This window comes from Megalobrama amblycephala, linkage group LG12, assembly GCF_018812025.1.
Source record: "Megalobrama amblycephala isolate DHTTF-2021 linkage group LG12, ASM1881202v1, whole genome shotgun sequence".
NCBI lineage: Eukaryota > Metazoa > Chordata > Actinopteri > Cypriniformes > Xenocyprididae > Megalobrama > Megalobrama amblycephala.
The window spans coordinates 9,403,778-9,423,632 of record NC_063055.1 but is presented as its reverse complement, the minus strand read 5'-3'; the positions used below and the strand labels follow the sequence as shown (position 1 = coordinate 9,423,632).

At 36.9% G+C, this 19,855-nt stretch overlaps 2 protein-coding genes across 13 annotated transcripts in view; both read left to right on the top strand.

The window, feature by feature from the left end:
• Nucleotides 1-13,772, top strand: part of atp2b3a (ATPase plasma membrane Ca2+ transporting 3a) — a 40,432-nt gene extending 26,660 nt beyond the window's left edge. For 5 of the 9 annotated variants that reach the window (XM_048211417.1, XM_048211422.1, XM_048211421.1 and 2 more), the window contains 9 exons: nt 799-886; nt 1,124-1,230; nt 1,646-1,837; nt 2,408-2,621; nt 2,805-3,016; nt 4,546-4,653; nt 4,750-4,932; nt 7,382-7,468; nt 12,628-13,772. In XM_048211417.1, the coding sequence (XP_048067374.1) occupies nt 799-886; nt 1,124-1,230; nt 1,646-1,837; nt 2,408-2,621; nt 2,805-3,016; nt 4,546-4,653; nt 4,750-4,932; nt 7,382-7,468; nt 12,628-13,035 (1,599 nt within the window). In that variant the 3' untranslated portion in view covers nt 13,036-13,772. Of the gene's footprint in view, nt 1-798; nt 887-1,123; nt 1,231-1,645; nt 1,838-2,407; nt 2,622-2,804; nt 3,017-4,545; nt 4,654-4,749; nt 4,933-7,381; nt 7,536-12,627 lie in introns of all 9 variants that reach the window. The other 4 variants (XM_048211425.1, XM_048211426.1, XM_048211423.1 and 1 more) reach the window with 2 other exon arrangements.
• Nucleotides 13,773-13,913: 141 nt separating this feature from the next.
• On the top strand, nt 13,914-19,757 carry si:dkeyp-110g5.4 (uncharacterized protein LOC561637 homolog). 4 transcript variants are annotated; one of them, XM_048211432.1, is made up of 5 exons: nt 13,914-14,953; nt 16,255-16,817; nt 17,004-17,189; nt 17,891-18,010; nt 19,086-19,757. In XM_048211432.1, the coding sequence occupies exons 2-5, from the start codon at nt 16,350-16,352 to the stop codon at nt 19,419-19,421; spliced, it is 1,110 nt and encodes a 369-aa protein (XP_048067389.1). In that variant the 5' UTR covers nt 13,914-14,953; nt 16,255-16,349; the 3' UTR covers nt 19,422-19,757. The 4 variants fall into 4 exon arrangements, with proteins under 4 accessions (XP_048067389.1, XP_048067386.1, XP_048067388.1 ...); XM_048211429.1 differs by having other exon boundaries at nt 16,191-16,817; XM_048211431.1 differs by having other exon boundaries at nt 13,914-15,287; nt 16,191-16,817.
• Nucleotides 19,758-19,855: the final 98 nt, after the last annotated feature.

The window sequence follows — 19,855 nt, the reverse complement described above, 5'->3', positions numbered from 1 at the left end:
GAAGAAGAGGAAGCGGAGTCGTGAACGACGAGAGAAGACAATGCTGAATAAAGTCGTAGTTTTTGTTATTTTTGGACCAAAATGTATTTTCGATGCTTCAACAAACTCTAACTGACCCACTGATGTCACATGGACTACTTTGATGATGTTTTTATTACCTTTCTGGACACGGACAGTGCACCGTACATACATTTTCAATGGAGGGACAGAAAGCTCTCGGACTAAATCTAAAATATCTTAAACTGTGTACCGAAGATGAACGGAGGTCTTACGGGTTTGGAACGACATGAGGGTGAGTCATTAATGACATCATTTTCATTTTTGGGTGAACTAACCCTTTAATACTTTAATTCATCAAGGATGCATTAAATTGATCAAAAGTGACAGTAAAGACATTTATAATGCTACAAAAGATTTCTGTTTCAAATAAATGCTGTTCTTTTAAACTTTCTATTTATCAAAAAATCCTGAAAAACTGTATCATGGTTTACACAAAAAAATATAGCAGCACAACTGTTTTCGACATTGATCATAAGCACTTGAGCACCAAAACAGCATATTAGAATGATTTCTGAAGGAAACACTGAAGACTGATGTAATGCTGCTGAAAATGTAGCCTTGTCATCATAGGAATGAACTGCATGTTACTTGAAAATATTAATAGAAATTTTAATAATAGTCATTAAAAAATAAAAATATTATTGTTTTACTGTATGAGCATAAGAGTCTTTTTAACATCCCCAAACTTTAGAATAGTAGTGTAGATATATCAAATTTTCTTTTCAACTTTTTTTTCAGATTGAGCAAGAGCGCATTGACAAAATTTGGCCCAAGCTCAGAGTTCTCGCTCGTTCTTCCCCCACAGACAAACACACACTTGTCAAAGGTGAGTCTCTCCCTCAGTTCTGTTCATCCCTTGTTCCTATGGAGATGATTACCTCTCCATTATGTCCTTAATGGAACTCTCTCAAATTATATGCAGTACAATTCAAAAGTGAAATGACGACATTTATGCTGATTTAAGCAGAGATACTGAGCTTTTCCTGATGTTGATGATGATGAACAAATGTTTTGATCTCGATTATTAAGATTATTGTTTATTTTGTGTGTGCCTTCTGTTCAGGTATCATAGACAGCACCGTTTTGGAACAAAGGCAGGTAGTTGCAGTCACTGGTGACGGCACAAACGACGGACCTGCTCTGAAGAAAGCTGATGTGGGGTTTGCAATGGTGAGAATTAAATACATGAAAATTGTGAGAGAGCCATATATTTTTTGAGGTTCTGTTACACAAAGTGTAATGATGAACCCAAATGAAGCTAAATATGATACATTCAGTGAACATGATTGTTGCTTTAACACTTAAGGTTTTGGTGGGGCTCAGGTTTGATTGACAGAAAGGTTTGTTTCTTTAAATAGTTTAAAAGCCATCTTCCAAAACACTTCAAATTCATTTGAAAATTTCATATGAACTGCAGTGCATTTCATAAAAGCATTTCAACTGAGAGAATTCAGAATGGGAATATGCCAAGTGTGAAAACAAAGGTGTGATTTTTATTTTTAAAATTCAGTATTAAAATGAAACATGACATATTTATAGATGTGTGAATGCTGAAAAATAGTAATCGATTTCTCTGTCTGCATAGGGCATTGCTGGTACGGATGTGGCCAAGGAGGCCTCTGACATCATCCTGACGGACGATAACTTTTCCAGCATAGTGAAGGCTGTGATGTGGGGACGGAATGTGTATGACAGCATCTCCAAGTTCTTACAGTTTCAGCTCACAGTGAATGTGGTGGCTGTCATAGTAGCCTTCACTGGTGCCTGCATCACGCAGGTACATGCATACACTTATATGAGTACACACTTCCATTCAAAAGTTTGGGGTCAGTAATAATTATATTCTTTAAATCAGAAAGGTCACATTAAATGGATCAAAAGTGAAGACATTTATAATATCACAACATATTTCTATTTCAAATAAATACTATTCTTTTGAACTTTCTATTCATCAAAGAATCCTGGGGGAAAAAATCATAATTTACACAACTGTTTTCAACATTGATAATATTAAGAAATATTTCTTGAGCACCAAATCATCATATCTGAATGATTTCTAAAGGATCATGTGACACTGAAGACTGGCATAACATCACTAGAATAAATTACATTTTAAAAAATATTAAAATAGAAAACAAATATTTAAAATTGATAGAATATTTCACAACATTACTGTTTTTTACAGTATTTATGATCAAATATATTCAGCCTTGGTGAGAGACTTCTTTCAAAAACTTAAAAAAATCTTACTGAACCAAAACAATTGAATGGTAAAATATTAAAAAAAGAGTATAAAACCTGACATTTAATCCATGATTTTATTTATTTTTGGTTTGTGTGTTTGTAGGATTCACCCCTTAAGGCGGTGCAGATGCTGTGGGTCAATCTGATCATGGACACGTTTGCTTCTCTGGCTCTTGCCACGGAGCCGCCCACCGAATCGCTGCTCCTGAGGAAGCCTTATGGCCGAAACAACCCCCTCATATCTAGAACCATGATGAAAAACATCCTCGGACATGCAGTCTACCAGCTCATCATCATCTTCACTCTGCTGTTCGTAGGTACGTTCCTTTGCACACTGGTTCTGGCAGAGACCCATTATTTGTTGGATACGTAATTTCTGTTCTCTTTCTTCTGATGTCTACAAGGATCATACTCTGTTATCTGCTGTTTTTTTAATTTATCAGTATTGGTTGATATTGTCTTTGGATATTCGTCTCATCTTTGCTTGACCTTTTGTGCAGGTGAGAGGATCTTTGATATAGACAGCGGCCGTAATGCTCCGCTTCACTCTCCTCCCTCCGAACATTACACCATCATCTTCAACACATTTGTCCTCATGCAACTCTTCAATGAGATCAATGCCCGTAAGATCCACGGAGAGAGGAACGTGTTTGATGGGATCTTCTCAAACCCCATCTTCTGTTCAATCGTGCTGGGGACCTTTGCAATACAGGTGAACGCAGACAAGTAGATATTTAACTCCCGATTCTTTTTTATTTCCATTTCTACTTGTCGATTCTTTTATTTCCATTTCTACTTGTTTATTGATCTTTATGAATTAAATGTCATATATACACACTATATTTCAAATGTTTGGACTCTTTAGTTTGGAATCTTTAGAAGATTTATTAAATGTTTTTGAAACATTTACTTGATACAGTAAAAATAGTAATACTGTGAAATATTATTACAATTTAAAAAACTGTTTTCTATTATAATATATTTTAAAATGTAATTTATTCCTGATAGCTGAAATTCCAGCAGCATCTCTCCAGTCTTCAATGTCTCATGTTCCTTCAGAAATCATTCTAAAATGTGGATTTGATGCTGAAGAAACATTTCTTAAAAACGGTTGTGCTTGATACATTTTTCCAGAATTCTTTGATGATTAGAAAGTTAAAATTATATATATATTTAAAAGAAGTTTCGTCTGCTCACCAAGGCTACATTTATTTAATTAAAAATACAGTAAAAAACAGTAATATTGTGAAATATTATTACAATTTAAAATAACTGTTTTCTATTTGAATATATTTCACAAAGTAATTTATTCCTGTGATGCAAAGCTGAATTTTCAGCATCATTACTCCATTCTTCAGTGTCACATGATCCTTCAGAAATCATTCTAATATGCTGATCTGCTGCTCAAGAAACATTTAATGTGTACAATTGTACAAAATATTTGTGTACAATATTTTTTTTCAGGATTATTTGATGAATAGAAAGTTCAAAAGAACAGTGTTTATCTGAAATCTAATCTTTTGTAACATTATAAATGTCTTTACTGCCACTTTTGATTGATTTAATGCATCCTTGATTGAATAAAAGTATTCATTTCTTTCATTTCTTTTCAAAAAAATAAAAATAAAAATTCTTACTGACCCCAAACTTTTGAACGGTAGTGTATAATGCTACAGAAGCTTTGTATTTCAGATAAATGCTGTTCTTTTGAACTTTCTATTCATCAAGGAATCCTGAAAAAAAAAGTACACAACTGTTTTCAACATTGAAAATAATCATAAATGTTTATTGAGCAGCAAATCAGCATATTAGAATGATTTCTGAAGGATCATGTGACACTGAAGACTGGAGTAACGATGCTGAAAATTCAGCTTTGCATCACAGGAATAAATTACTTTGTCAAATATATTTAAATAGTACACAGTTATTTTAAATTGTAATAATATTTCACAATATTACTGTTTTTTATAGTATTTTTAATTAAATAAATGTAGCCTTGGTGAGCAGACGAAACTTCTTGTAAAAACATTAAAAATCTTAGTGTTTCCAAACTTTTGGACTGTACTGTATATATAGGAAAAAGTGTCCCAATCAACCTGAATTCACCTTATATATATATATATATATATATATATATATATATATATATATATATATATATATATATATATATATATATATATATACTTTACACACAGATGAAAATAAACTCCACTACTATATCTCTGTTGTGATTTGTAGGCTGTGATTGTGCAGTTTGGTGGGAAACCCTTTAGCTGTTCCCCCTTAAATGTGGAGCAGTGGCTTTGGTGCCTGTTTGTGGGATTGGGAGAGCTGGTCTGGGGACAGGTAAGTGCCATTCTAGGTGCTCTCAAAAACAGAAAATGAGTTTCAAAAATATCAGGTTTTGTTTTACTTCTCTGTATTGTTTTTTCCACCCCCTAGGTGATAGCATCAGTGCCAACACATCAGCTGAAGTGTCTGAAAGAAGCGGGCCACGGGCCGGCTCCAGACGAGATGATGGATGAAGATCTAGCTGAGGATGAGGATGAGATTGACTATGCTGAGAGAGAGCTGAGACGAGGACAGATCCTGTGGTTCCGAGGTCTCAACCGAATTCAGACTCAGGTGACGTTCAGTCTCTGTCTTTTCCTGTCTGTTTTAATGTCGCTTTTGCATTGTTTCTGACAGGGACAGCTGTTACCGTGTAGACACATACTGCCTTAAAATAAACCAAATGCCTTCTGTGCTCTAGTTTGCGCACTTCTTCAAACTTTACTTTCCTCATAACTCAAACATATTTTTCTTTCTTCTTTCTTCAGCCTTTATAAATTGATGAAATATTAATATTTAACAAGCTTTCTGTGTTGTAAATCTTAACGTCTCTCTCCCTCACTTCATCCTTAATTCTCTTTGCTGCTTGATCACGCTGTTTTATTCAGTCCTTTTTGCTCTTCTACTTGCGTCTCCGTGTATTATGTCACTCCTTGGTAACTATTATTGGCCTTTTTGAATTTTTAAATATTATTATGGTTTGTATGCACAGTGTTTCTTCAAGTATAGGCACTTTTGCATTTACATTCTGAACCAACCAATGTAATTTCCTCCACATCTCAGTGTTTACATTCTGTGGTAGAAATGACAGTTTAATCATTTTTGTGAAAAAATAGCTTTGTCTAGCAAAGTCTAATTTCATGGCTAGCAATTTATGTATCCTAAATTCATTCATTGATTAAGCATTTCAGTCGTATCTATGGGCCATCTCTTGCCATATGCAAGATGAATCCATGAATTTTCTTTTCCGATGAATTTTCTTTTCCGAATTTTCTTCACACGTCTCATTTCTCATTATTTTAAGCATGCATTTCACTGAGGCCCTGTTTACACTAGTGCATTTTCATTTTAAAATGAAAACAATACTCATCTATGCTGGCATTTCCACTGCGTTTCAGAAATGTTCTCTGTTCACAACCGAAAACGCATGTCATATGACCCTTTCATGCACACTGGGTATGCGCGTACAAGTGTAAACAGTTGCTTCTTGCGCATGTAGGCAGCTGCAGTGTTAAAAAAAAAAATGCAGACTTTAACTGCACAATGGCTGCTAAAAAGGACCACAAAGTCAGCAAAGCATGTAATTCCGTCTCCATGTTATTATTTACACAGTCGTCAAGGCTGTTATGTTACAGAGCCGTTGAGAGAGACGGCTCTGAGCTGCGTTTCCCAAAAGCATTGTAAGCCAAAATTGATTGTATAGCCACTAATGGTCTCCACGATCAATTTTGGCTAACGATGCTTTAGGGAAACGCAGCCCTGGTCTGTTGTTGTCGTGTTCTGGTAGCATAATGTGGGCAGCCACACCTTCGTTTTCGTCCATTTACACTGAAATGCTACCCCGGAGTATTCAAACGAAAACAAGGTCCGCAGCGTTTTTGAAAGTCTCCATTTTCGAAGGTCGAAAACGCCGGAGTAGTGTAAACGACAGGCGTAACCGTAGCAAAAGTTATGTGTTTTATAACGAAAACGCACTAGTGTAAACAGGGCCTAACAGTATTTATACAGTACAGTATTTATTTTGATGTTTACGTTTGATTATGTATTAGTTTGAGGCTATGCTCCGTGGCTAACGGCTAATGCTACACTGTTGGAGAGATTTATAAAGAATGAAGTTGTGTTTATGAATTATACAGACTGCAAGTGTTTAGAAATGAAAATAACGACGGCTCTTGTCTCCGCGAATACAGTAAGAAACGATGGTAACTTTAACCACATTTAACAGTACATTAGCAACATGCTAACGAAACATTTAGAAAGACAATTTACAAATATCACTAAAAATATCATGATATCATGGATCATGTCAGTTACTATCGCTCCATCTGCCATTTTTTGCTATTGTTCTTGCTTGCTTACCTAGTCTGATGATTCGGCTGTGCACAACCAGACGTTAATACTGGCTGCCCTTGTCTAATGCCTTTTATAATGTTGGAAACGTAGGCTGGCAAATGCAAATATTGGGGGCGTACACCCCGACTGTTACGTAACAGTCGGTGTTATGTTGAGATTCGCCTGTTCTTCTGAGGTCTTTTAAACAAATGAGATTTATATAAGAAGGAGGAAACAATGGAGTTTGAGACTCACTGTATGTCATTTCCATGTACTGAACTCTTGTTATTCAACTATGCCAAGGTAAATTCAATTTTCAATTCGATGGCACCTTTAAATAAATATTTAAATTATTTATGATTATTTCTGATTAGAAGATAGAAGTAATATTTTAATGAAGAATTTAGGGTCTTTCAAGGATAGAAGAATACAATTTATGATTTTCAGATACATTCCAATCCGTTTTTAATGTACGTTTCATATAACAGAAAGAAAATTTAAATCCATTGGTTTTAATAAAAATAAATAAAGTGCTCATAGTTGAAGAAACACCCTTAAATGGTTGTCATGCACATTGACAATTTATGAAATGCTGCTTTTCCTGCAAGACGTTCCTCCCCAAAAACCAGTCCTGTTCATTTCATTGAGCTCATTCGCCTGTCTGTGTGATGTCCTTCTCTCTCTCCTGCAGATGGAGGTAGTGAGTACCTTCAAGAGAAGTGGTTCGTTTCAGGGTGCAGTGAGACGCCGCTCTTCAGTGCTCAGCCAACTCCATGACGTAACCAATAATTCTACTCCCTCTCACGTAGTTCTCTCCACTGCCAATGCAACTGGTGCCCCCGGGAGTGAGTCCTTACATTCCGTTAACGGCACCTCGTAGAGCCCGTGCACTCAGATGGCTTAGAATAAACACGAACACACACGTGCATTGTTGCCTGCCTTCAAACGCACCTAGTCTGCTGAATGTTGGGTGTGTGCGAGAGAGAGAGAGAGAGCAGATTATCATCAGAGCATCTGCTTCATCTCTCTACTTGTGCATTTTTATTAGTTTGTTTTGCTTATTAGTTTGTGGCCTTTCTTTCTTTCTTTCTTTCTTTCTTTCTTTCTTTCTTTCTTTCTTTCTTTCTTTCTTTCTCTCTTTCTTTCTTTCTTTCTATCTTTCTTTCTTTCTTTCTTGCTACCTCATAACTTATTTCTTGCTGTTTATTCTGGCTTGATGCTGCCAAGATGGTTTTCTTTTTCTTGTTGCCTTTTTTTGATTCTCCCGTTGCTTGATTTGCCAATAATTCACCCTCAAATCAATGTTGCCATAAAGGGCTACCGGAATTTCACTCGAAAGAGCCAAACAACAATTGAACCGAATTGAGAAACTAAAGTGGAGATGTTTCATCTGTTCGCTAAATCAAAAGCTGACAACATGGGAACAACGAAAGCAATGGTTGACTGTTGTAAACCTGCGAGTATAAGCCCATAATGGTTTCTGCTGCCATTTTCACATTAGGGATATTAGCATTAATAATGCTAACATTTTTCTATCCCGTTCAGGACAAAAAGCATACTTACGGTGTGCCATGTTTTTTGCTCATGTCTTTTGCACTGTCTTTGTGCGCCTTGTTCAGATTCTCCTCTCTCTCTTCACAGGTTTCGTGTTATAACCTGCCAAACTTGTCATCTAATGAAAATGTCCTGCTAACTGTTGCTGCTTGAATTTCTACACATTAGAAAATCTTTCTTTCTATCTGCTGCTATGTCACAAAACTGCTATAGTTTTGGACACAATCTTCTTGAAAGTCATTCTCACAGACAGCGATTTGTTTATGAGGGTTTAATGCACCAAATATAACATCAAAATTGCCCTCCAGGTACCAGAAGCGATCTTTTCTGTGGTCTAAAGAAAACAGCTGCGTCTTAGCGTTTCCAAATCCCTTCAAAGAGACCACCAAGCATTAGCCCAGCTGGAACCCCCTCAGTTTCATTATCACTTCCCCTTTAATGTTAATCTTCAGTTGCTTTTATTTATGAACCTTTAAAAATGAAAGTACGAGTTCACTTTCTATTTTGTCCTCCTATTTTAACAGAGGGGTTTTTTTTTGTTTTGTTTTTTTGGTCTTATCCCGTCCTGTCCTGTCAGTCTTGTCCAGTGTTTCTTTTCCGTTGTTCTTTTTCGTGTTTGTCTTCGTTTCCTCGTCTTGTAACATTTTGTGCTATGTTATCTTAGCTTAAAAGGATAGTTCACCCAAAAATGAAAATTACCCCATGATTTACTCACCCTCAAGTCATTCTAGGTGTATATGACTTTCTTCTTTCAGCCAAACACAATCAGAATTGTATTAAAAATGTCCTGGCTCTTCCAAGCTTTATAATGGGAGTGAAAAGAGGATGAGTTTTTGAAGTCCAAAAAAGTGCAACCATCCATCATAAACGTACTCCATGAGGCTCCGGGGGGTTAATAAAGGCCTTCCGAAGCGAATCGATGCGTTTGTGTAAGAGAAATATCCTTATTTAAAAATTTATAAAGTAAAATAACGAGCTTCCGGCACGACAGCTTAACTTCCGCGACGTAGTACACAATGCCGTGACATTCTATGCTATGCCATGACGTATTATGCTATTTCCTACGTTATAATGTGTCATGTCATCGCGCAGAATGCTTATGTCATGGCGTACAGTCCAGTCCAAAAGTTTGGAACCACTAAGATTTTTAATGTTTTTAAAAGAAGTTTCGTCTGCTCACCAAGGCTACATTTATTTAATTAAAAATACAGTAAAAAACAGTAATATTGTGAAATATTATTACAATTTAAAATAACTGTTTTCTATTTGAATATATTTCACAAAGTAATTTATTCCTGTGGTGCAAAGCTGAATTTTCAGCATCATTACTCCAGTCTTCAGTGTCACATGATCCTTCAGAAATCATTCTAATATGCTGATCTGCTGCTCAAGAAACATTTAATGTGTACAATTGTACAAAATATTTGTGTACAATATTTTTTTTCAGGATTATTTGATGAATAGAAAGTTCAAAAGAACAGTGTTTATCTGAAATCTAATCTTTTGTAACATTATAAATGTCTTTACTGCCACTTTTGATTGATTTAATGCATCCTTGCTGAATAAAAGTATTCATTTATTTAATTTCTTTTCAAAAAAATAAAAATAAAAATTCTTACTGACCCTAAACTTTTGAACGGTAGTGTATAATGCTACAGAAGCTTTGTATTTCAGATAAATGCTGTTCTTTTGAACTTTCTATTCATCAAGGAATCCTGAAAAAAAAAGTACACAACTGTTTTCAACATTGAAAATAATCATAAATGTTTATTGAGCAGCAAATCAGCATATTAGAATGATTTCTGAAGGATCATGTGACACTGAAGACTGGAGTAATGATGCTGAAAATTCTGCTTTGCATCACAGGAATAAATTACTTTGTCAAATATATTTAAATAGTACACAGTTATTTTAAATTGTAATAATATTTCACAATATTACTGTTTTTTACTGTGTTTTTAATTAAATAAATGTAGCCTTGGTGAGCAGACAAAACTTCTTTTAAAAACATTAAAAACTTTTGGACTGTACTGTACGTTGAATGCATATGGCTGTTGTGCCGGAGGCTTGTTATTTTACTTTAAAAAGTTTTTTTTTTTTACGCAAACACATTGATTCGCTTCAGAAGGCCTTTATTAACTCTGAGCTACGTGGAGTACGTTTATGATCGATGGATGCACTTTTTTTGGACTTCAAAATCTCATCCTCCAATCACTCCCATTATAAAGCTTGGATGAGCCAGGATATTTGTAATATAAAACTGATTGTGTTTGGCTGAAAGAAGAAAGTCAAATACACCTAGAATGGCTTGAGGGTGAGTAAATCATGGGCTAATTTTTTGAGTGAACTAACAATTTAAATCCAACAAGGAAGGGAAAGATCCAGCTAAATGACTTTTACAGTTATAGTTTCACAAAATAATGTAAACATACTTTGGTGATGTTGCACAAGAGGGCTGCTTCTCAAAAGCTTTTGTTGGGCTGTCACGCGACAACAAAAGAAAATGACTTTGTGCCGTAGGATTAGACCTCCATCCATCAAACGTCTGTGTTTCACCTCCCTTCTCCTGCCGTCTGTCATGAGGAGTTCTGATGTGATGTGTTTGGAGCTGTTCAAACACAATCCCTTTTCTGTTTTTCCATCCAGTGCCTGAATTACAAAAGACTAGCCGATTCCTCACTGCAGTTAATTTACAATGGGTTTATTTTTCCTCTTTGATATCATAACCATTACGCCATTACGAATTCTGGGCCTTATACTCGAAAGTTTACAATGTCATTGCTGCGTAGCTTTAAATTAAGCAGGAACCACAAAACAAATGGCTCTTTGGAAAAACAAAGCCGCAGAAGCGCTTTTGTGTCCATGTTGTGAAGTCCCCTCCCTCTGTCAGTCACATTGCTTTGTGGTCATTCCCAAGCGTGGTTTGGCTATGCATGTAGAATGCGGAGAACGGGAAAAAAAATCCTGTCCGATGAATGTGACGGTCCAACATGCATGGTCACGCACACGAATGGTTTCTTTTGAAGAAGATGCATTTTCACCACGGCTGCTGTAGAATCGCACATGACGAGAACGAAGACGTCAGAAAAAGGAATATGGAACAATTTGATCAATGATTTTACTGATTTTGTTTTTTCTATTGAATGTGTACTTGCATGCCATGCATGAACGGGAAGAGGAAACTTGAATTATTGTGCATGGTTGCATGGGAGACAAGTCCCATTTAATGTGTTCATACTTTTGAGGGCATAGAGAGTTTTTTTTCTTTTTTTTCTTTCCAAAACAAGGCAATCAAGATCTTCTAAATGTCCTCATATTAGACTGAGCTAATATAATCAAAGATACCTTGCTTTATGTTATATCATTTTTTTTTTCTCCATTGATTTATTGAAAGTGGATTTAAAAAAAAAGACTTACAAATATACCCTATAAATGTAACGAATAGAAAACTGATGATGTCAGAACAATAAATAATGCTTACAGTCACTAATGCAATCTGTTTTTTCAAGACTGTTGAGTCCGTATTACAGAGTTTGTCAGCACCAACAGTATGTGAATACGCATGTCTTTATTTCCTGTATGTTGTGTAGTGTAAACCTCACTTTTTTTGTTCTAAACATGTGTTTTTGTGTGTGTACTGTGTACACTGTGTGTATGTGTATGTGTGTGTTTGTACCACATGGTGGCGTGTGCCTTCAAAATCATTGTTTGGTGTTTACTGTTGTTTGTTCGCATGTGTTTTTTGTTTTTATTAGTGTTCCATGAATTTTAATCACCTGGTATTGAACTGGCAACAGTGAAAGTTGTAATACTATTTTTGAATTTTGCAGACATACATGTCTTATTTTATTTATTTGGTAATTTTTTTTTGTGCTCACTAATTTGACATGTCTTACATCAGAGGTTAAAGAAACGAAATCGAACTTTTCGATCATTATCATTAAAAAAAAAAAAAAAAAGAGATAAAATTGGGGAGTCATTCATTAGATCCACGTATTAAATGAAAAGCAGAAAGGGGGCTAAGGCTGCTTTGACAGACCATATTCTCGATATTTATGGTATTGGAACGATCTGTGTTTGCTGTCTTGTTGTATCATCTTGAGATTTCCTTTTCCTCTTGTAATTACAACTTGGATTTCAATTGTTTTTGGGCATCATTCTATAGAGGCCTATAGAATGGCTGTGGAGTTTTGTTTCTTTTTCAAAGGCCTGCTGCACCAAAGGCCTTAATGGATGTGAAACTTTCAGCTCTCGCAGGTCAGCTAGCTGAAAGTGTGCGAATAGTGCAAAAGGGGGACTAAACTTCTCTCCACCTCTCTGTCCCTTTCGATCCCTCCATTTTCTTCCCTTTGACATCTCCTACCCTGCACCCTTGACGTATAGATCCGGGTGGTGAAAGCTTTCCGTAGCTCCCTGTATGACGGCATCGAGCGGCCGGAGTCGCGGAACTCCATTCACGACTTCCAGGCGCACCCGGAGTTCATCATCACGGACTCGGTCCACAACATCCCCCTGATCGACGAGACGGACGTGGACGACGAATCGGAACGCTCCAATCATAACCACGTGCGTGTGGCGCTTCGTCACCCCGTCCCTCACTCTCAGCCCCAGAGGCCCCCGCGATCCCGCTACCCGTCCCGCCCAATGAGGCAGCAGAGTCTGCCGGTCACCCTCAACTGCAACAACAACGCCGCCGAGAGCCGCGTCTACCTGGGCTCGAGCGACAACGGGGCGCCGCACGTTTCCCCCTGCCCCGCGAGCCCTCTGCACAGCTTGGAGACGTGCCTCTGAAGAAAGGTCAGAGGTCGGCGAGTCGAGACTGCCAGCCAGAAGGACTGGTGTGGCAGAGAAACGGGATGTTTCTGTACCTAATCTTTGTTCCTATCACTATCACAGATTCACTGCTTCAAAATATTTCAGTGGTTCTTTACAGTATCTTGTGTGACCCAAAGACAATCCCGCTCCGCATGAAAGTGACCGATTATGTTCTCATACAGTATGTTGCACTTGAACAAGTACCCAAAATGCAGAGGTGGATCTACGTGTATGTAGGAGTGGACTCTGATTTTAAAGACTGCGCCTAACGAAAGTGTACAAATGGAAAAAAAAAAAAAAGATGTTTATTTGGGGATAACTCCTTTCGCCTTTTAATGAATAACATTATTGTTCCAATTATTATAGTGGTTATATTTCTGCTAAAACTACGACAATTAATACTACAGTTGCTATTACTCCAGTTATGATACTTCATCGTTTAGCTTTATATAACTAAGTATGTTTGTATGTATGACGTAAGTCTGTATGTATGTGTATTTGTTTGTTTGTTTGCTGTTGTTAAAATCCGTGTCTATGTTCTCATTGGTTCCACACGTGGCCCTCTCTCTCTGTTTTCTGTGTTAGAGTGTGATGTGTATGTCCAATTGAAAAAAAAAAAAAAAGGAAATGAAATTAAAGAACATATATCAGCAGCATAAATAAAATAAAATCTAACCATTGGAGGAAAATCTTACAATACTTCCTGGAAATGACAGGCAATGGTGCAAGAGCATTGTGTTGTCTTTAAAGAGCATCTCACCCATTCCTGAAAACACATATTCCACTGTTCAAAAAGAAAGAAAAGAGACATTTTTCATAGATCTCCAGTACACAAAGATGATGGCTGTAAAAAAAAAAAAGTCGTCCACACTGTTGTGGAATATACAATATGGTGTATTATCATGTCAGTGAAGCAGATCAGCAAACCCTCAAAGGACAAAAAAGATGACAAATATGGTCAGATTGGAAAAGAAATACTTAGGAGACATACACAGAGACAACCTTAAGGGGAAATATGAATTATACTGTCACTAGTAACTGTTTGAACAGGCATCTGTGTGTCCAAAATATGTTGTTTATCGGTATAGATGTTCAGACACAAAACCAAAGATCATGTGGAACCCTTTAATCCTATATAACTAGACATTTGCAACACTTACCATAAATTTATGCATCTCACTGCATTATTCCAGTTCTTGGAACAGTGCACATACTTCTTGTGCTTCTACCAGAGACTGATTTAATGGTTTAAGTTATTTAATGTTCCATCCATCAGATTTTAATTGAAAGCTAATTGCAACAATCTAAAGCAAGAGTTAATGTTTGTAACATCATAAAAGACACAGAGACAAGGAAAGAGGGAATAATAATAATAGGTCACGACGTAAATTATATATAAAAAATCCTCATATTGCCTGTTTTACATTTCTGTTTGCATTATATTTCCCAGCGGATGAAAACATTGACAGTCAATCAGAATCCAACCGATTATAAAAGAGCTGCAGAGCTTTATGCGTGCGTTGGTTTGGACGCTAATATAGTTATTTAAAATGATTAAAACAGTGAGTAAAGGGGTAAATGGCAGGATTTATATTTTAAATGAACAATCATTTAATCTTTACCAGCTGTTTTATTTTTAGCCAGTTTCTATATCGAATTAACATTAAACTTTTGTCTAACAATGACTTTTATTTTGACACTTAAGACCAAATAACAAACTCCGGAAGTTTTCTCCGGAAGTCCTCGCTGAGTGCAGAGAGTTGTATCTGCAGATACTTGTACCTCTAATAACAGGTTTATTTCATTGAAAGGAACCGTATGAATTCAATTTGTGATCTTTGCTGTGGAGACTTCTCAGTGCCGCTTTTGCTGCGAATGAAGTGACCAATTTTGGGTATATGACAACATTTGTTTTTAGTTTTGGTTTACGCTTCCTGTTCTTGTTTGTCAGCTAAATGATTGTTGGTCGTTCTTAACGACAAATCCACAAAATTCACCATGGTAACAATAATTTCCTACAAAATACCTTCAGTTAACACTGTAGAAATATTTAATACGTTTATACAGCATCGTTTTTTAAAAGTGTTGAAGTCTTATACAGTCTCTCTGTCATTTCGTTTATTTAAATAAGCTGTGTAAAGTTCAGAAACCCGTATTATTAGAGACACCGGCGGCCGTTAAGTGAACTGCACCCAGCAACGTGTACTGTTGTGCAACAATGTGCACAGGTAATGTACAAGAGACTGAACGTGATTCAGTGCCCCGATATTATTATACTCAATGCGAAGATCTTCGCTTAGGGGTAAAAAGAAGTTTTAAATACCTGCTGCGATAGATACACTGTTAACGAACATCCCGACGCTGCTGATGTTTACATGAATATGTACTGCGCACTTTACTGTCAATAACAAAATAAACACCCATAAAAAATGACAGCGATGAGAAATTACTCTTTCGGCATTATCCTAATATATAACATTGTAGCATTCGTTTCATTTGTCATTGAACGGAAAAGAGGATCTCGGTAGCGCGCTGGCTTGCTTAGTTGGGGACACTTGACATTTGATATTCAACAGTGCTTTGATCTGCCTGCATTGACACTAGTCTTTAAGAGCTGCTGTGCAGCCAAAAAATGTACCAGTTATCAATGTAAAGCTGCTTTGACACAATCTACATTGTAAAAAGCGCTATATAAATAAAGGTGACTTTACTTGACTTGTCATAAACGTCACATCCTTTTGATTTTCCCGGCAAAAACGTCCCGAGTCCTTTACATAATAATCATTCTACAGGCTTTCATAGATAATATAGGAAGTCAGGGAAGGTCTCGTTTTTTTAAGTTTCATTAGAAGCTGATTACACATTGGCATTAATACATGGAAATTCTTATACATTGCCCCTCTAATGGTAATGGTAACAACTTAAGTAGTGAGGATGTTGGATGAAGCTAGTTACAATGGTAACCTTTCTTTAAAGGCTATTTTATTGAACTTAAATATTTTATGAGCTGAGCTTCACCTCTGTATGTTGAGTAAGCTATTTAGTTGTATAGTAATAATAAAATGCAAAAACATATATAAAAACTCATCAGACTGCAATAATATGAAAGATTTATTCAACCAATCCCACAGGTTCAAACTCTTCTGTGATTCAGAATGTCCTGCATGGAGAACATTGTTGTTTACATTCCCAAAGGAACGTGTGTCAAAAACATCCCCGTGCAGTCCCTGTCCAGCTCCACGGCCAGGAAGATCCGTGTCGCTCTGTCTCAGCATGAATCAGAGAAACAGATGCCGCAGACAGTGACGTGGATCTGTCCGGTTGAGCTGCGGGAAAAAGAAGTGGCCCTGGGCAAGGACAGCAGAGCAACACTTCCCCACAGGCCGCTGGTCACCAAAATAACTCCAGGCCAGTTTTTGCTGCCTGTTGTGAGTTCCAGCATCACTGCCTTTAAGGTCTTAAAAGCGATTTTAAAAACGCATAAGCCTAAAATACAGTTTTCGGGGCAGGAGACTGAAGTGGCCTCTCAGCCCAGCATCAGGGATTCAGTTGAGCGAAATGCCATCATTGTGTTTAATGGTCAGATCTTCCTCTCAGTGAGGAAGTCACGTTGCAGGCAAGTGAGACTGCAAAACTCTCCCTCAGCACCTTCAGGTGTGTGTCCGGTTTCTCCCAGTCAACAGCACCAGATAAACACTGCATCTAGCTGTCAGGCACAACCACTCCCGGACACTTCACCCAGATCACAACAGAGCAAGGTAGGACATTTTCCCTCTTTTGTTATAGTATGCAATCTTGCAAAATAACTGAAATCCATTACAGTACCTTTAAATCTGTGTAAAATACAAATTGTTCATGATTTTAAAAGTGATTAGGTGCTTTTTGAAATCCCTTTTGATCCCATTTTATTGGTTTATTAACTAATTTTGCCTTTAAATTAACAGAAAAGTGAGGCACCCTCAGAGTCCAGGGCAACAAGTAGCCCACCCAAACCTCCTGAGGATCTGGAGTCTATTCAGGAGCCCAGTATCCTCCAGCAGTCCCAGATCATCCATTCATCATCTGCCGTCTCACCTAGTTGTCAGGCACAACCACTCCCGGACACTTCACCCAGATCACAACAGAGCAAGGTAGGACATTTTCCCTCTGTCCTGAAAAAGGTATAAATGCCAGAATGTGATCGATATGTGATGATTCCCAGTTGAATTGAGCTGAATTACAACACTAACTTTGACACTGTTATCGACCTGAACTGAAAAACGACACTATTGCCTTCTGTAGAGCTGCTTTACAGCTGAAATTAAATTTGTTTCATACGTGATGATTTTTACAACATTAACATTGTTATTTTCATCTTTAATAATGTGCAGCTGCTTTGAAACAATCTGTATTGTATAAATGGCTACATAAATAAGCAGGGAATTGTTACAAAATATGCATTGACTTTAAATTTCAAAACTATTTTGAAACGAAAACCTATTTGGAATAACTTTAGATGATTAAATTAAACTGCTTCATTGATATTCAAACTTTTCTCTGTCTTTGTCATCACTCTTAAGTTGAATTTCAATTTCTTGCTGCAAGGGAATCTTGAAAGCAGCGTTATATAATATAATGATGACAGTTCAAAGCTGTGCTTTTACATAATGAAGGATCTCTAAAGAGCCAATATCTGTCAAATAAATTCAACATCCCTTTTACAGTAGCTATAAATGTTCAGAAAACTAAAAACGTTCACTTTTTGTGGTATATTGAGCATGATTTGCTTTAGGCCTTTGATACAGTCATTTATTGGATTTCTGATTGTTGCATGTCTCTTTCCAATCCACAGACTCAGGATGGTCAGGCTCCAGTTACAGATCTTGACACTATCCCACACATTTCACCAAAATTGCACGAAGTCTCTGAAGAAATGCCTGAGCAAAGCTGTATGGGCAAAGAGTGTCAAAAGGTCAGGCTTTAATCTTTTATTTTACTTTGTGTCTTGAAGTCTTGAAGATGGACATGATAATCTTACATGATTAAAGTGGTGTAAAAGTTTTTGGTTTGGAATGGCCTGAGAACTAAAATATGGGTCCTGAAAAATTCTCATCGACAGTCCTGCCTTTTTTGGCTAATTGAAAAACTTAGTCAATCACAAATGTTTATTGCCTGTCAATCATTTTACCTGGCTATTTGTTGGCACCCCCTCGTAGCATTTCTTGTTTTTTAGCCAATTAAGGGTTAGTTCACCCAAAAATGAAAATTCTGTCATTAATTACCCTCATGCCGCACCGAACCTGAATGACGTGCGAGAACAAACCTTTTCTGGAAGCTCAAATGTGTAACCAATGAGGTTCATTCTCGTGTTTTACGCAGCATGTTTGAGCTTCTGGAAGAGGTTTTGTTCTTGTGCATCATTCAGGTTCAGTTGAGCTTCTGCTTATGTTCACTGATCAATGTTTGTGTGTGAATAAAAGCCTAATTAAATAGGACTAAACCGCTCGATTCATATGGATTAGTTTTCCGATCTCTTTATGAACTTTTTGAAGCGCCAAAGTGTCAATTGCATAGCTATCTATGGAGGGACAGAAAGCGCTCTGATGTAATCTAAAAGATCTTCATTTGCATTCCAAAGATGAACGAAAGTCTTACGGGTTGGGGACGAAATGAAGGTGCGTAATTAATGACAGAATTTTCATTTTTGGCTGAACTAATGCTTTTAAGTCAGACCGTATAGCCAATTTTTAAAGGTTCTCATCTAGAATACATGGCTACTTTTAAATGGCTGTCAATGGAGAAAGACACTTTCAGAATGGTGTTATGCCATCTACCATCTAGACTATGCTAACCAGCTAAACCTTGACCACTTGGTGACTTGCAAAATAACTGAAATCCCTTACAGTATTTTTGAATCTGTGTAAAAACAAACAAATTGTTCATGATTTTAAAAGTGATTAGGTCATTTGGTGCTGTTTGAAATCTTTCAGAAACCTTTTTGATCTCATTTTGATGTTTATTAATGAATTTTTCATTTGAATTAACAGGAAGGTGAGGAACCCTCAGAGTCCAGGGCAGCGAGTAGCCTACCCAAACCTCCTGAGGATCTGGAGTCTATCCAGGAGCCCAACATCCAGTCCCAGATCATCCACGCATCATCTACCGTCTCAGACCAGCCCGAAGCAGCAGGTGGAGAAAGAGAGACATACGAGGATGACAATGAGCGTTTAGAGGCCGCTCTTCTCCCCAGAGCTGAGAGCTTTCTTGAATTTGATTTTGAACAGTTGGCCCATGAAGAGAAAATTAACAACCTACGAGCTCGGCTGAGAAAGAAGGAAGCCGCCCTCGGCACCTTTAATTCAAAGCCGATGGATCAGATTTAGAGGATCAGACTTGCCAAAGATGTCTGTTCAAGTGGTGTAAAAGTTCTTCATGCATAGTTTCATTTGAGCAGCAGAAGAAATGTTTAAACTTTGGTTAGGTTTATTAATTTAATTGTTCATTATTTGATGGCACAAATATTGTCATTTAAATAAAATAATAATGGCAAAAAAAAAAAAAAAAAAAAATGCCAGAGCAATAAATGCAATGAATAATTTAGCAGAGTTTGCTTTTGCGCAGGTATCAGAATATCTGTTTGATTTAAAGTTAAATATAATTCATTGAGTCAGTTGGTTCATTTATTGGTTCATAATTCAAATAAAAAAGGTTTTGTGTCATACTGAGCATTGGTCATTTTATTTTGTAAACCAACTGCTGTACAACATACCTCCAGTTATTAATGTACTCACGCATCTGGTAACATAACGTTTTGTCT

Excerpts from the sequence above, each read along its gene's own strand:
- si:dkeyp-110g5.4 (XM_048211429.1), top strand. The coding sequence starts at position 16,215 with ATGTCCTGCATGGAGAACATTGTTGTTTACATTCCCAAAGGAACGTGT. Across the intron at positions 16,818-17,003 it reads CCAGATCACAACAGAGCAAG|AAAAGTGAGGCACCCTCAGA; the intron begins GTAGGACATTTT and ends TTAAATTAACAG. Across the intron at positions 17,190-17,890 it reads CCAGATCACAACAGAGCAAG|ACTCAGGATGGTCAGGCTCC; the intron begins GTAGGACATTTT and ends TCCAATCCACAG.